Raw genomic sequence first — 17,082 nt, 5'->3', positions numbered from 1 at the left:
AATTGTTGCTGTTACTTTTTTTCTTTGACTAAAACAAAAGGATAAATGTGCATGCTTTTGATTTGCCATAAAATATAGACGATTGCTTTGTTATTTCTGCGCTGTTTTTAGCTTGGTGGTGTTATTGTTGTTGTTAAATTAGGTGGTGAGAAATATCAGTGCATGCAAGCATTTGTTTTTCTTGATATTCACTGCTTAGAGAGATATTTTTCTTTTATTATTTTCTTATATTCTCTTTAAGGACATTGTGTTGTTGTTGTGTTTTTTTGATTTTGTAATTTTAAGAAATTATTTTAAAAATTAGTTTTTGGTTTTGTTCATTCATTCTTCTAGTTCTCATAGCTTTTCAGTTTTTCTTCGTTTTGTTCAGTTTAGGAGTTGCACATTTTTTCCTTTCGTTTTTCCCTGATTTCTGTGTGTATGTGAATGTGGACGTCTAACAATTTATTCATTCATCTTTCTTATTGATAATAATAGCATTATCAATTTCATCCTTGGGCTGATCTTTGTCACCCCAACCCCATGTGGCATGGGAACCATCGCCGGTACGCTTGACACGCTTCTTAATGATATCAGCCGAGACGGTTTTCAAATCATAGGCCCAACCAATTTTGGCAAAGAAATCAATGAATCCAGTGGTCATGTTCATGGAATAATTGCCAAATTCAGCGGTCTTGTAATCCCAGGGGAAGACATGATGGTAGTTATGCCAACCTTCACCGAAAGCCAAAATGGCAACTGAGGGATTTTCTGCGGGGTTGATGTATCTGAAGGGAGAACCAAAATGTTTTAGTGGTTTATATTTTCCAATTTGCTATTCAAACTCTTACTTATCATAGGGTTTGCCACCGAATTTGTGAGCAGCACTGTTCACCAACCAGGTAATGTTGAGAATGAAACACCAACGGAACATGGTGGCAACAAACCATGAGTTCACGAAACTCTCATTCCAGCCGTACATGGGTATCATTGTGGGCAAAATGAAGCAAAGCAAAGGCATCAAGATCATGTAGTATCTGAAAGAAGGAGAAGAACGGGAATTAAATGAGAAAAGGATAAATAATAATAAAAAAGGTATATAGTTCGGCTGGGTGGAACTCAAGACTGTAGAAACAATGAAGAAAGGTCGACTTCCGTATTGTCAGTTGCTTTGTATTCGTGCATGAAACTAGGGGTTTTTAAATCGATTTCCCAACTACTGCAATTTCATAAAATTACTCTAGTATGGAACTCGATTTAAGAACCCCTAGTTTCATGCACGAATACAAAGCAACTGACAATACGGAAGTCAGCCGAATTTGCATACTATCCAAAATTACTAGAGCATGTTGATTTTGGATTTTATTGCATCGCAAAACGCCTATTGGTGCCCGATCGAACAACGTCCTTGATGTTTTCTCCATAGCTTCTTAAGTCATTGCCGATTCTAAGTCTAAGTGTCGGATCTTCCATTGCAATGTTGTGTGAGAATTTTATTAAATGTTGCACCTCTCTTTCCAGATTATGAAGATCCCTCCAGACATGCCTGGGTGGGGAAGTGTTTCCTAGCCACCATTTGGTGATTAGGATGGTTCTCATGGCTGTACTGGAGAAATCTTTGTCTCCTCATTTAAATGGTCCACTGAAGACATGAGGAGACACCCACTAGCAGATATCAGGGCGGCATTCTGACAAGTTTGAATATTTTCCCATCGCGTTGCACTTATATACGAGGACCACACTAGCGCGGTTTAGCTTACCACAGACCGATCTATCGTGTTATATTGGGCCAACAAGATTACTTTATCTGCACCCCGAGTGCTGCGGCTAAGGACTTGAGGACCTCGTTTCTACTTTTCAGTTTGTCTCAGGTAGCTGTGGCATGCGGGGACGAAATGAACATGCTCTGTAGAATGTGATCCCTAGAATTTTGGTGTAGTTTGTGGTCGAAATTTTGCTACCATCAACCATGAAATTCAACACGGTTCTCACCCGTGCCGTCCATGTGGTGAACAGAGTGGCGGATATTTGAATATTCCTCTCTCGGAAAAAGGTGGTAAGATCGGTCAAATAGGAGTTCAGCCTTTCACAAATAACATCAGGAAAGGTACCCACACCATCCTTGCCTAGCTTCAAACGCTGTCTGAAGGCGTGGACTATAGGCGATGTAGAGGTTAAAAAGTATCGGAGATATCACTCCACCTAGGGGAACTTCTGTTTCACTATACGGGCTTGGACTTCTTTTTCCTGAATTCCACGTACGACTGGCGTCCACACATATGATTGATTATCGATCGTTTCAAACTTGGCCTAAGGGTTGTCTGCTCGATGTCCTCAAACAGCGTGGAGTGCTTGACAGTATCAACGGCTTTTGATAACTCAAACACCACCATCACTGTTCTATCGCACGGCTTCCTCTGGATGAGTGCTCGACTAATATGTGTGGAGATGGCGTGTAGCGCTGTTGTCGTGATGTGCTGCTTACGGAATCCATGCTAACGATCGGCAACTGGACACCTATTTCTAACCATGGGGAGGAATAAAGCCCAAATGGTCTGTGCTTCGGGAGACAAAACCGAAATCGGTCTATACGATTCACCTTTGCTTAAGATCCTTGCCTAGCTTCAGTAGCACGACCACCCTGCCCATATTCCAGACTTCAGGAACGATGTGTGTGGCTAGCGACAGGTTGAGAACTTTAGTGGAATACCCGACCGACTCCCGGCATATCCAGCTGTTTCAGCATTACCATGGAGATTCCACTAGGGTTCAACGCTATGGATGATTAAGCGTTTCTGGTGAAATTCGCAACATCATCCATTGTAAATTGTGGTGGTTCATCCGCGGCAGGAAGAAATCTAATGCGAAGTATTACTCCTCTCTTCGGCCTGTTACTCCCGAGGTGCTCGACAAATTGTCGATTGAAATAAACTGCGCATCACTTCGGATCAGTCAGCGTAACACGTCGCCATACGTGACTGAGGTCCTGTCTTCCTTCTTTCTAGTCCTGTATTCCTTCGCAACATCATCCATTGTAAATTGTGGTAGTTCATCCTCGGCAGGAAGAGATCTAATGCGACGTAGTATTCTTTTCTTCGGCCTTTCACTCCTGAGGTGCTGGACAAATTGTCGATTGAAATAACCTGCGCACCTCTTCGGATCAGTCAGCGTAACACGTCGCCATACATGACTGAGGTCCTGTCTTCCTTCTTTCTAGGATTCGAGAGTGACTTAACTGTTGCCAACAGTTAACTTATTCCGGCTCCAATGTTGCAAATCTTCAGATGATTTAACCATTTGTTCCGATTTTGCTCAGCGACCAACCTATTAACTTTCAGTGTCAGTAGTGCTATTCTCCAACTCATTTTTTGAGTTATCGACAACAAATCGGGAACATTAAAGGTCAGAATTATAAATGGAAAGTTCAAATAAAAGTTGACAACATTGTTGCTGTCGGTAGAACTTTGCGACTAATTTTAATTGGTCGCTAACTCAAAAAATGAGTTAGAGAATCACACTCCTGGTCTCTTACTCTGGGGTCACTGGGGTTGGCACGGCGAAGCTCATCACGATCATTTACTAATCCCGTCGCCTGTGCCTGGAAGTTAGGTCTCACTTCGGTTATTCGACCAGCAGGTATATGGCGAGCGGCTGCAGCAGTGATGATGATTCGGAACGTCCGCTCTACTACCCTAACATCAGAAGCGTTGGACAGATATCTGAAGCGGTGATTAGTGAACTTTCTGAACCACGGCTTTTAGCTTTCCCATGAAAGACAAAAGTTCGGCATTCAGAGGTGATGAAATCGGGCGGTCTGCTGATGGAGACAATTAATCCAACAGAAACGACAAGTTGCCAGGTTACGTCATTTGTCAGACCACACGATGGTTATGTCTGGCGAACTTTGACACTCTTCGCTAATTCTGGTAGGGGCGTCCTCATTAACGGTGCAAAACGAAGAGCAGTCAACCTCCTCAGCCAGCACTGTACCCCTCTGGTCGTTTCCAAGGACCGAATGCCACAACTCATGATGAACATTAAAGTCCCCCAAGACCAGACGATTATGACCTTCCAAAAGCCGGCTAATGTTGGTTCTATAGTCTGGAGTACAGCTATTTCTCGGCCGGATGTATACTTACAGCAATTCTATCTCGACAGTTCTACACTTGACTGATAGGGGTCATTACAACAAGGATCAAGCGAGATAGTGCTCCAAACTCCTTCAGTACGTTGTAACCGTTACAACGCTGTAAGCTGCAGTTGTTGCTGAGCGTGGTTTCATGAACAACAGCGACCATTATATTCTTCCGACCTCAAAGTCTACCGATTTTCCCTCACATGGAGGAGTCCAGAGGAGTAAGATTAGCTTCTTCTGGCATCTTCGGCTAGCGATAGATTGATGACACCTGTTAGATACTCGACTTGGGGTTTCCCAGTTGCTAAATTATTATCATTGTGACTTCGGGTAGGATCAACGCTTTGGAATATTTCACGTTTCTGTTGACATCTGAAAAAAAATCGTCTATCGTAAATTCTGTTGGTATCACCTCGGGAGAACTCTTGTATATCACACTCATCTTTGCCGAGTCACTGTCTATGCTGCAGCAGTATTGATCTACTACAAAGTTTTCTCAGATACCCGATGATTTGAGAGACAGGGCAGACCTCTGAAGTTGTAAATGATATCTTTTCAATCAGTTTTCCCGTGGTTCAGAGGATATCAAGCGCGATAGGTAGAGAGTCTGTCATAATTATAGCGAGGACATTCTGGTTCACCGTTCAGCCATGCAAAACAACTGATGTTGCACTATGAACAACACGTCCACTGGGGGCTGTTCGATTAGAAGAATGTCTCCTAACATTAAAAAATCGTGATGTACACTTTGATATTTTCCCAGATTTGTCCAAAATGAAATATGAAATCTATTGTTTTCTTTGCTTATACTTACTTCTTTTGGAACATAACAATGGGATCAGCTCTCAAATCGGATAGATCAACACCCTTGCCCTTGGCCTTAACTTCAGGATGTTTCTTGCACAACAGCCAGCCAATGTGCGAGAAGAAGAAACCTCGTGTGGCATTGTGGGGATCAGCATCAGTTTCCGAATACTTGTGATGGACACGATGATCACGAGCCCAATGATATGCAGCATCTTGGAATGCAATCGTATTGAAAATCATCAAAATCAAACGTAATGGCCATTTAGCTTTGTACGATCGATGAGCCCATAAACGATGAGCACCGGCCGTAATACCCAGACCGGATACAACATATAAAGCAAAAGCTAAAATGAGAAGAACAAAAAAATAAATTAATATTAATACCTTTTGTAAAAATTAGCATTGTAAATAAAGAATTAATGCATATTCACTCAAGTCAACATAATTGACTTATAGCTGTTTTCGCTGAATAATTCAATAAACAAGTAAGAAAGTATAAGTTAGCTGTAACGATAGACATATACCCTCAGCCTTGGATCATGATACAATAAGAAGGTAGCAGCAACTGCCGTTTTTGGTAACATAAGATGTCAAAATTTGACATAAATTCAATGCAATTGACACATTATGTTACCATCAGTTGGGCTGATAAAGCTACCTTCTTATTGTATCATGCCTTGGATCTAAAGAAAAGTAATAAACACAATAGGTATCGGAAGAAGTTGAGCGATATGACCTATCATATATGTGTGTGGTTGTAAAGCATGTGTTCAATTATATTATACACAAATGTATATTAAATTGTCAAAAAATGTAAACAACAATTTTAAAATCATTGTGTGCGCGAGGATTTGTTATCGATTCACCTTATATGTACGATTTTAACTACTCTTAAATAATATCTTATCAAATGTGAGGTTGTAAAAAAGTCATCAGCTTAGTAGCCACGCTGCGAAATCAACACGTGTAGTGATTGGGAGTTGTATAGATTGACATTTGTCTGGTGAGTGGTTATTTTGTTTTTGAAACGCTTCCAAAGCCTAATCTCCAATATTGGTCATAGCTATCCACATGTTTTTGCTAACAAATGAAGTGAGAAATAGTTTGCTATTGCGTTTATGTGTTGTCGGAAAGGGTTTAACTTTCGCTTCATTTTAAAAAATGTTCAACAACCACGTATTTATTGTTCTTCATAATAAATATTTTAATTGTCACAATTATCATATAAATGAGAATATTTATTGGGTGTCTTCAATATTCAATAAGAATACATATAACGCACGCCAGCAATAAATAACCTAAAAAAAAAAAAACAAAAATTAATTATTCAATTTGTTTGTTTTTTTTTAATAGTTTCGAATGCAATAAACGACCAAGGGTAATTATTACAGGCTATTTTTTGTTAGTGGTAACCTTCTTGTGGCACATTAAGATCGGCCGATGTCTTTAACATTATGAGAAGATCTGAAATCAAGACCTGTATGATCTTGTTTTTGACAAATTTGGAGGTAGTAAAAAGATAAGATATATGTAAGATGATCCTCCTTTTAAATTAAAGATCAATATTAATGGAAATAGATTGAGACACCTTCAAACTAAAGCGAATGTAATTTTATATTTAGGGTTCTCAGGGTGTGTATGATTGATTAATTGGATGACAATGTACCGGTATCCGCAATACGAGTTTCAACGGCTAGAGTTTGTAAATGCCTAATTTAAATCCAGTCCTCTCTATAAAGAATTTTCTCTATAACGTCGGTTTCGAAGTGCTACGTTATAGAGAAGTTCGACTGTAATTGCTGTTATAGGTTCATTTGGGTGACAATGTAACGGTATCCACAATACAAGTTTCAACGACTAGAGTTTGTAAATGCCAAATTTAAATCCAGTCCGCTCTATAAAGAATTTTCTCTATAACGTCGGCCCAAAATGCTACGTTATAGAGAAGTTCGTCTGTAATTGCCGTAATAGGTTCATTTGCGTCACACAGCGCAATAGATAATAGAAATTGTTGAAATGCTATTACAATAATAATTTTACTTTTGCCTACATAAAGTATTTTTTTTAATTAAAAGTCAATAAACTATCGAATAGTGTAAATGCTTATCTAAACAGAATTATTGTTCAGTCGGTATTTGCACGATAAGGTTAACGCCTTCAAACAGCAGCAATATCTGTATCATTTTTTTTTTAAATAGAACGCAATCGTTAGTACAAACAATAGATTTTGAATTTGTTTGTGGTCATAAAATTAAAAGGAAGGTCACATTTTGGAAAAGTCAAGTTTAAGGTCTGATCGCGGTTCAACTTGTGATTATGTTGCCGTTGTTGTTGCAGCAGCATAAAAGTCTACGTAGAAGCGTAGGTTTGATGCTGGGTTGGCAGGTAGATATGTCAAAGAGATCAAACACCAACATCTGCATAATTTTTTGTTTAATAAAACGTAATCGAACAATAGATTTTGAAGGAACAAGACGGGAATACACGCGCACAACCGATTTTTTTGAAATTTTTACCACAGGTAGGTCTCGTTGTCCTGAACACAAAAATATATATACAATCACTGGGAAGTCCATAATTCCCGAGAAATAGGCCATATGACATTGGTTTTGTGTCATCAGGACCGAATCGGCTGTCCCGTTCGGAAGTTATCTTGCGTTCCAGCCACTACACATGGTGCCGTAGGGATTTTTTTACTGCTTTCCGGACATTTTCGCCTTCGAGAGTTATCGTGCGCACAATTTTAGCAAAAAGTTTAGAAAGTTTGTGGGGGAGGTACCTGAATGAGTGGACCGATATGGTCCATCTTCGAACTTAAACTAAGTTTGGTCAAAGCAACAATTTGACCCAATCGGTTGATCTGTTTGAGAGTTATGGTGAGCGCAAGCAAGGCAGAAATACGGGCAGAAACGATGAGCTGAATAACCCACCAGCGAAACGATCGTAGCATAATGGTGGGGTGTGTGGGACTTCGCTAAAATTCACTTTTTCAACACAAACTGATAAGGTTATGTTAGCTCGATTAATTCACTGAATTAAAAACTTCGTCCTAATAAGAAAACAATAAATAAAAATGCACAGCAGAACCCGGCCGAGGTTTGAACCTGTGTCCTCTACAACAAACAGACAATGTTGCCGAGGTCTTAGCGTTGTAAGCCACTGCCAATATATAAAACTTCCGAACTGGAAGGTATTACAATACAAATCATGATAATATATGTATTGAGAAATGATTCCTAGACAAGACACTAGGTGGTGGACTTGATAGAAAAGGCTTAAAAAAAGCTTCATATCTGCAAATTTGCAATAAAGTGTGTATAAATGGAAGTTTTCAAACTCCGCCTTTGTCTTCTAGTCATCCACATCCGATATGTCTGATTAGCTGAATTAACAACCAGCGAAACGATCGTAGCATATTGGTGGGGGTGTGTGGGACTTCGCTGGAATTCACTCTTTCAATACAAACTCATGACCTAAGGACATGTTTAATTTAATTAAACGCTTTCATAAATAATGAATGGCCTTCGTCCTAATAAGAAACGAATTTCGTCCAAACCCTAAGTATGTCTTAAACCACTATTTCAATCAGGCACATTGTTGTACCCTCAGCATTTATGCTAACGAGGGTATATACTCTTTCATACGGGCAAAATGTGCCTCATCGAAATAATGGTTTTAGACCCCAAGTATGTTTGGACGACATGTGTTTCAGACAATTTGGAGTTGATTTAGCCATGTCCTTACGTCTGTATGTCTGGAGCGCACGATTACTCTCGAATGGATCAACTTATTCGGTCCGAAATTTGTCTTTCGTAATATTTTGACCAAACTTAGTTTAAGTTCGAAGATGGGTTATATCGATCTACTCCTTCCGTTACCTCCCCCACAAAAGTTCGGAAAATTTGTGCGCACGAATACTCTTGAAGGAGTTAACCGATTTAGTCCATACTTTGCACATCGTGAAATTTATACCAGACTTAGATGATGTTCCAATATGGACTCAATCGGCCCACTCCTTCGGGTACCTCCCACACAAAAGTTCGGAAAAATTCAGTTTAGCACCTGCTCTCGAATCGCTTTGATTTTAACTGTAGCAACCTATATTTACTGCCTCCCATACGCCGGTAAAAGTTTCATCAGGTGCAAGTCCATACTTCCTTAGAAAATAGCCTGAAAGGTACAAAATTGTGCGCAAGATAACTCGCAGTGACCGATGTAATTCATACTTTACACATCCTAATATATCTACCAGATATAGATCACGTTCGAATATGGACTATATTTGTCCACTCCTGCGGGATAGATTCACTTTAAGACCTTCTCTCGGATCACTTTAGTTTTTGTTGAAGCAATTTGCATTCGCTGCCTCAATTACGACAGTAAAAGTTTTTTCAGGGGCAAGTCCATACTTCTTGAGAAAACAACCCGAAAGTTGCAAAAAAAACCCTAAGGCACCATATGTAGTGGCTGGAGAGCTCGAACCGAATATAGCTATATTATGATTTTCCATAAGGTTGTTTATAGGTACCTTTCTAAAAATTTTACCATACGTAGCCCATGGGACCCTGAACATAACGATATATAATTTTCCGGAGGAAGTCTATACGTCCTGAGATATGGTTTTTGACGTTTACAATTCTAACGTGGGGAATATGGATATCGTTTTAAAGCTTGTGGAGAGTATTTTTGTACACGCGACCTATTTTTAAAACTGTTTATAGGAGAATGTATTAAATACCTGATCGAAGACGGCTACTTAGGAAACTTTCTTTTAAATTGTGAGTGTTTTTAAGTAGACAGCCTTTAGCCGGGATTTAGGACTTTGTCCTATGGACAGGATCAAGAGGGGGATACGCGATCAAAACAAATTTTTTTGTTAGCCCAGATATGGCCAATGTTATATATATAGAACACGCACAATTCTTGTTTTCATGACATGCCAGCTTTATTAAAGTACCGTTTTTATTGCTGACCTCAACGATATAGATAGAAATACATCTCGACGCCATTTCGGAGGGGTCCAGTACACAACATTTTAATTTTTCTGAGAAAAATATAGAAAAAAATTAAAAAAAAAATGATCATGATCATTATCAAGCCTTGGGTGCAAAAGTTGGCTACGCCATCAAAACTTTCTTTTAAATTGAAAGTTTCCTAAATAGCCGACTTCGACCAGGTATTTAATACATTCTCCTATAAACATGTGTAAAAATGGGTCGCGAGTACAAAAGTACTCGCTATAAGCTTTAAAACGATACCCATATTGTCCACGTTAGAAATGTAAAATGTCAAGACCCATATCTCGGGAAATCTACATGCCCGGAAAGCTACATATCGTTGTATTCAGGGTGCCAAGGGCTATAAACTGTAAAAATATCAGCCCGACCCGAGAGGTGCCCACAAACAACCTAATGGTATTAAAGTACGAAATTTCCGAAATGTCAAGACCCATATCTCGGGAAGTATTGACTTTCCCCATGGAAAATTATGTATCGTTGTATTCAGGGTGCCAAGGGCTGTCTACTGTAAAAATTTCAGCCCGATCCGAGATATGCCCCTAAACGACAATTAAGCCTTTAATTTAGTTGCTTTCCACACTTACCTAAAATAATGGTCTGCCATTTGGCTGATGTAAACATTAGATAGGCCCCATATAATGCAGCCAAATGTAGATAACCAAAGGCAATAATATTACGCCACACCAATTTAAGTTTACGTTTTTCGGCCTTTTTCAATTTTTCAATATCCTTAACTAATCCACCATCAATGGTTTCGGCATCCTGTTCAAAGAGAACACCAGTTGTGGCCTCATGTAAAACTTTTGGATTAGCTCCATCAATATTGGCATTGGCCAAAAGTGATTCTGTTAATGCTGGAGTGGGGGGAGCGGCGTTTGGCGGCATATTGCTAAAAATAAAAAAATAAACAGAATTAAAACGAGTTGAAAACGTGACAATTATTAGCAATTAAACAAAAAACGTTTCTTCTTATTTGATATTCAATAAAAATATTCAATTTAGGTGCGAAGAAATACATTAATTAACCAAAACGTTCTGTTGCTAATGTACGGTTAAGTAATACAGTTGCCGCATTTTTGCATACAGCAAGAATCTGTTCAATTTTTTTCACACAGGTAAATTTTTTTTACTTTGCTGTGATTACTTAGGTGATTCACCACCGAAAGGATACTAAACTTTAAATCGAAACAATCGTTTTATTATTAGATATTGGGCGTTGAAATATAAAATGAATACCTTTCGCTTTTTTAGTTCTTCAAATTATGAATAAAACACAAAAAACCAACAAAATTTTCCACTAATTTTTCATGCACACACAACCACGACACATCAGCAGTAACAGTAGCTGTATATTATTGACAACCAGCGTGACCGCTGGAAATTTTCAAAAAGTGTCACAAAAAGTATCATTTCTAGAAAAAAGTGGCACATGTGTTTCGAAAAAGTAGCACAAAAAGTGGCACACATTTTTCTTGTTATTAAAAACGGAAAACAATTGTTCTATTCCAGAACTTGCAAGAAGCTACAATTTTTTACTAAGATAAAATTATTTTCTTTATGTTTTTGGAAAAAAATAGTAAAACAAAGTAGATTCTTGCAGTTCTGGAACAGACCTTAACAGCAACAATTAGTATATAAATATAAATAGTAAGTCCCAATCCACATTAAGCAAGTTTACTTGCGGCAAGTCTCTGTTTGTAGGAGGAGGGGATATGAAAAGGAAAAAATGACCGTACTGGCAATTATCAGGATATTTTTTTATATTTTTCGTTATTTACATTGTTTGCCGGAACATAATTGCTTGTATAAGAAGCAAGTTTAAAAGGAAACGAGTAAAATGCCGCAAGAAAAATTGCCTAATGTAAATCGAGACTAATTAATATACAATATATTAAATACATTCTTAAAAACATTCTTTGAACTGCTAAGGACTCCTAACCCAAAAATAATATTGAATCACAGTTATTTTATAATTACTTGCAAAATATTGGTTATTTTCCCTCTAATAAGGAATCCACACAACTTTTTTTCTTATTGTACTGAATGAATTATCCGTAGAAATTCCCACAAAATTATTCCACGGAAGGTAATGACACTATAATGTAGATAGGATAACATTGCAAATATCTTCACTTGATAAGAAGTGTCTTGAGTGCGGATCAAACTGCCTGACTACCATTACCAAACATTTTTGTTTGCCGCATGTTGCTTCAACTCCCTAATTTCAAATCGTTTAGTTCGACGCTTTTTCTACACTCCCTTGTGATTAAACTTGAGATTACATTACAATATATCTAATTTAAAAAAGAGTGGCGCAAGGTATGAAAAAGTGTCACAAATTTTCAAAAAGTGGCACATTTGGTATCAACGTAAAAAAGTGGCACAGAAGTATCAATGCCGAAAAAAAGTGTCAAAATTGATACTTTAGTGGCACAACGGTCACACTGTTGACAACAACAGGAATACAGGAGAGGTACAGGTACAGGTCAACTTTGTGTAGCAATCCTGCAAAGTTTTTAGTTTGTTGTATTTGTTTTACGCTGCTGCTTTTGCTATATTTGTATATGTATGTATACTCATATGAGTTTTCTTTTATCCACGTCCAGCTTGGATGGCTGGTTGGTTGACTGCCTGGCAATCTATGCGAGTGGCGTGCTGCTCAAAAACTAAAAGCAAAAAATCCGTTGTCTATATGAAATCATACGATGCAACTATAAACAATTCTTTCTTGTTCAAATGACGTTAGCCCCCAAGAAGAAGAGTAGTACGTCAGCAGTGTTGCCGTTTTGGGCATTTCGGCCCAAATTTGGGCCGAATAAAATAAAATTTTTAATTTTGGGCCGATGGGCGGCCCAAATCCATTTTGGGCCGTTTTCATGCTAATAATTTTAAACAATATTTTAAAAAATATCAAATATTAGTCTTTGGGCTATTATTACATGTTTACTTTTACTATCATTTTTAACTTCTAGTTACCCGGGTTTTAAAAAATAAATAAAAAAGAGCATAAATATATTGACATTGACTACAAAAATAAATCGTACCAGCTCGAAACTTCATAAATATTTGTAGGCACCAAAGCAGACAATTACATTTATGCACTCTTACTTAACAGAAAATGAAAAGTTTGAAATAAAATTTGCTGTTTTGGAGTTCTATATTAAATCACTAGATCAAAATAATAAGAGAATAGACTATAAAAGCGACCCAAATACTTAAAGTTGAAAGTAATGATTAAAATTGAAGGATGACCTTCTTTGTATTAACGTTTATGGGCCAAATACATAGGTCCGTTGTGCAACGCGTTGCGCGTTGAAAACAACAACCACATAAAAAATGTGTAACTGATACCAAGTTTGTTCTTGAAGTTTTCATGTGGTTGTTGTAACGCAACGCTCAACGCGCCGTATGTGCCGCGGCCTTTAGTGTGAAAATTACACTTTTAATGCATTCAAATTGTTTTTTTTTTTTGCCTTTTCAAATCCATCCAATAGTAAAAGAAAGGATGTAATAATGGCCCTTAAACTACTAAATACAATAACTCCATATAAGGTAACCTCAAACGAAGTTTTGCCTATTATGAACCAGGTACAGTTGAACCTCGATTAACCGTGAATCAATTATCCGGGAACCTCCATTATCTGTGATAGAAAAGCAATGTTGGACTTTTTTGCATTTATTCTATTTTTCGTTATAAACTTCATTACCAGCTGGAAATTCTCCCGTATTTACGGTATCACAAAAACCATGGGACAAACTCAATTCAGATGAATCTGATGATGATGATATTATGTATCCTTCTAAAATATGGTGGATTACCGTAACAAATTTATTAAAATTTGCAGATTTTCATATTGTTGTGCAACATTATGCCATTTTTATCTAAAAATATGTTCAAAAACTACAAAAAAGCATTGCCTCCATTATCCGGGAAAATCGATTATCCGTAGTGCCTCCGGTCCCGACCATCACGGATAATCGAGGTCCGACTGTATTACATTTTCCCAGACTTGTAGAATTTGACACCGATTTAATAGTAACAAATTGGAATTTGCTAAGACTCGGTGAAACTATACTTTCTTTCATCTCAAAGAACACATCTTATAATACCTTTGGAATTTTTGTTGTTGAAAAATAGTGCATATTCTTGAGGTAAATGGCTATCTGCGAAACCATATTTTTGTAAAAGCGTTTTGCGGTGCCAACGATAGCTCGAAAACGGATGGGCCGATCATAGTATATTTTTGTAAGCATTTTAGGAACCTAATAAAACAGAATTTAAAAAAATATTTTTAAAAAAAATTTGAGCTGTCAAAGTTAAAATTTCGATTTTAACGAAAAAAATTAAATTAACTGTTTTTGTCAAAAAATTGGGCAAAATCATTTTTTTAATCTGTCTCACATGAATAATAAAATAAGGTCATAGGAAGATCGGTCAATTCGTTTTAGAGCTATCGTTGGCACCGACTTCAAAAACGCCGTTTCGAGAAACACGCCCTTAAAGTTTATATGGTAAATTTCAAATTTCCTTTACAATTCCATCGAAGAAAAATTAAAAAAATTTTGTACAAGCACATTCACGATTTTTGGTACATGGGTTAAGAAAAAAATCGTGGTTTCAAATCTGTTCGCGTTCACAAAATCGGATGCTGCGCCCAAAAGTTAGGGGGGATTTTATTCCCTTATAAAGAAAACATTTTTAAAAATTCCCTTTGTGTTGTAATAAGAAAATTTATATATAAAGCGTTAACAGCATTTAATATCTATCCGTAGATGCCTAAATATATACTAAATGTATTTCTATTTTCGCGGAAAATCAAGAAATATTGAAAAAATCTTGGAGTAAATTTAATTTATTCTAATTTAGAGTCCAAATAAAACTCGAAAAAATAAATTAAAAATACGTACAGATTCTGGACAACGCGTAGAAAAATATGAGACCAACATTTTAAAGATAGGATTTATAACTGCCATATTACAGCAACAACAAAAGACGAAAACTTATTGTTAGAATATTATTTCAAAAATATATTTTTTGTTCAATACGAAAAATAGAAAAAAACATTTTTGGGAGTTATTCTACTACTTCGCTAAATTTCGATGCAAGGGCTGACGGACCTTGCTGAAACTTCTTCAGGGAAAATGCGATGATAAACCCGAAAGTGTATTTGCTTACTTTGATAAACAATAGGATTATGAAATAGAAAGTAATATTGAAATTACGTCCAAAGAAAAAACATAAAAGTTAAAAAACGTATAATTCGCTAATTCGTTAAAATCAGTTAAGGCGCATGCGCTTTTCAGATACTGCTAGTGCATCTCTATCAATATGTAGAGATTTTTCCACTTTTCAACCAGCGGCCAAAGTGTGCTGTCAGCTGCATCTTACTGTTCAAAAAACCATAATGTGGGTAAAAATTGCGCGATCTACATAAGATTATAAGGCGCATCCGATTTCAGTGACCGCCTATAAAAAATACGTCATTATAACAAATTTTAAACAAATTCTTCAAGAACCGCGGATGTGCTACCAAATCCTATTTTATATGAAATACGAATATTACTCCAGAATCTCGGTAATTTATGCCACACGGTTTTGAAAAATAATATCATCGCGGATAAAAGGTTCCATTTATGTAAAAATAACCAAAGAAAATCGCGGTTCAATGCGCGGAATCATCAATATATAATTTTGCAGAATTTCCTACTTTCAAGGTATCTATAACCGCCGTTTTAGTGGATGGATTTGAAAGCGGAAGGGTTCATTAGATCCGGCGCGTAAAAAAACTAAAATCACGCGGGGTTCAAGGGTACCTAAGTCACAGTTGTAAATTTTGAAACCAAAAAATAGGTTTTTAATGAAAATTTACGCACCAAAATCTCGACTTTGGACTTCTATTACTAGGAAGCTGTATGAAGCACATTCATGAGATATACATTAAACGACGTGGAATCACGAGTTCTACAATCCAGTAAATAGTTTGGGTAATTATCTGGTTGCGCCCTCCAATTATAAGAAAAATTCAAAAAACCCAGATTTCAAAACTTCAAAATGTCAGCATCGATTTTAGGGGGATGCAGTGTATATATCGAAAAGTCATACATTAGAACCGTGTTGCCCAAGGGGTATTCTTCAATTCTTTCTTTAAGCTCAGGTCTAAATTTTCCGTGGTTTGACCAGAAATCAAGAAAGAACACAAAAAAACTTGTAAACTTCAACACATTTTTACCCATTTTTTAATATTACCACCAACACAGCTTCCACATAAATTATTTTTTATGTTTCATTTTATGCGACCCCGGCTAAAACACTTTAATTAATATAAATATATTCATATTGTATAAATTATATTGACAGTTCGCGACTTATTAAATGGTGAACCTCAACTTCAACGATTGTAAAACATTTTTGAATATTACCATATGCTACATTCAAATCACAATAAATTGTTGCCTCCCAATCATTATATCTCAGACAATTTTTTTGCGACATACTACCTTTACGTAAAAATAGACAATATTTTTTTCGATTTTTCTAAAAGTAATAAAAGGTATATATGAGAAATATATATTTTTGTTTTAATTTTTAATGTTGGGCCGTTTTAGGTCGTTTTGGGCCGTTTTTAGGAAAATTTTGGGCCGAAAAAAATTTTTCGAACGGCAACACTGTACGTCAGTAAAATATTGTGTGGAGACAAAAACAAAACACGGAGAAATTCTATAGAGAGAACAAGACTTCTCTAGTGGCGTGTTGTTTCCATTTCTCATATGTTTTACATTAGTGCGTATGTATGTGCATAATATATACAGAGAATTGGCATTAATTTTGTTCAAAACAAATTCTCACTGGAAAACAATACAAAAAAGAGAGCTTTACTCCAGTTAGATTTGCTGACAGTTGTGTGAGAGCTCAAAACATAAAGAAATTGACGATGTTGCTTGAAAAGGAGGAATCTTGTTGGTGGCAGCAAAACAAAGGTGGCCTGATATACTACCTATGATGCCAGCTGATGACTTTTTGCAAAGAAGAAATACCGGTAAGTACCTATGTGGGCATATGTTCGTATGTACGTCATATTTACTTTTGTACAGTATGTATAATGTATACAGTGGTGTGAAAAATAATAAGGACAGTGACATTTA

The 17,082-nt window shown here is 36.9% G+C and overlaps 1 protein-coding gene across 4 annotated transcripts in view; it reads right to left on the bottom strand.

Moving 5' to 3' along the window:
• Positions 1-350: 350 nt before the first annotated feature.
• The window catches only part of LOC141389860 (acyl-CoA Delta-9 desaturase-like), a 104,516-nt gene continuing 87,784 nt past the window's right edge, over positions 351-17,082 (bottom strand). For 2 of the 4 annotated variants that reach the window (XM_073962038.1, XM_073962037.1), the window contains 4 exons: positions 10,524-10,828; positions 4,929-5,265; positions 831-1,016; positions 351-767 (listed from right to left, as the gene is read on the bottom strand). In XM_073962038.1, coding sequence (XP_073818139.1) covers positions 449-767; positions 831-1,016; positions 4,929-5,265; positions 10,524-10,824 — 1,143 coding nt within the window. In that variant the 5' untranslated portion in view covers positions 10,825-10,828 and the 3' untranslated portion in view covers positions 351-448. Of the gene's footprint in view, positions 768-830; positions 1,017-4,928; positions 5,266-10,523; positions 10,829-10,955; positions 11,143-11,175; positions 11,326-17,082 lie in introns of those variants that run through there. The other 2 variants (XM_073962040.1, XM_073962041.1) reach the window with 2 other exon arrangements.

Source organism: Musca autumnalis, unplaced genomic scaffold, assembly GCF_047663935.1.
Source record: "Musca autumnalis isolate F117 unplaced genomic scaffold, ASM4766393v1 scaffold_1, whole genome shotgun sequence".
NCBI classification, from domain to species: Eukaryota; Metazoa; Arthropoda; class Insecta; order Diptera; family Muscidae; genus Musca; species Musca autumnalis.
The sequence above is the reverse complement of the archived record's forward strand: the minus strand, read 5'-3'. Positions and strand labels throughout refer to the sequence as shown.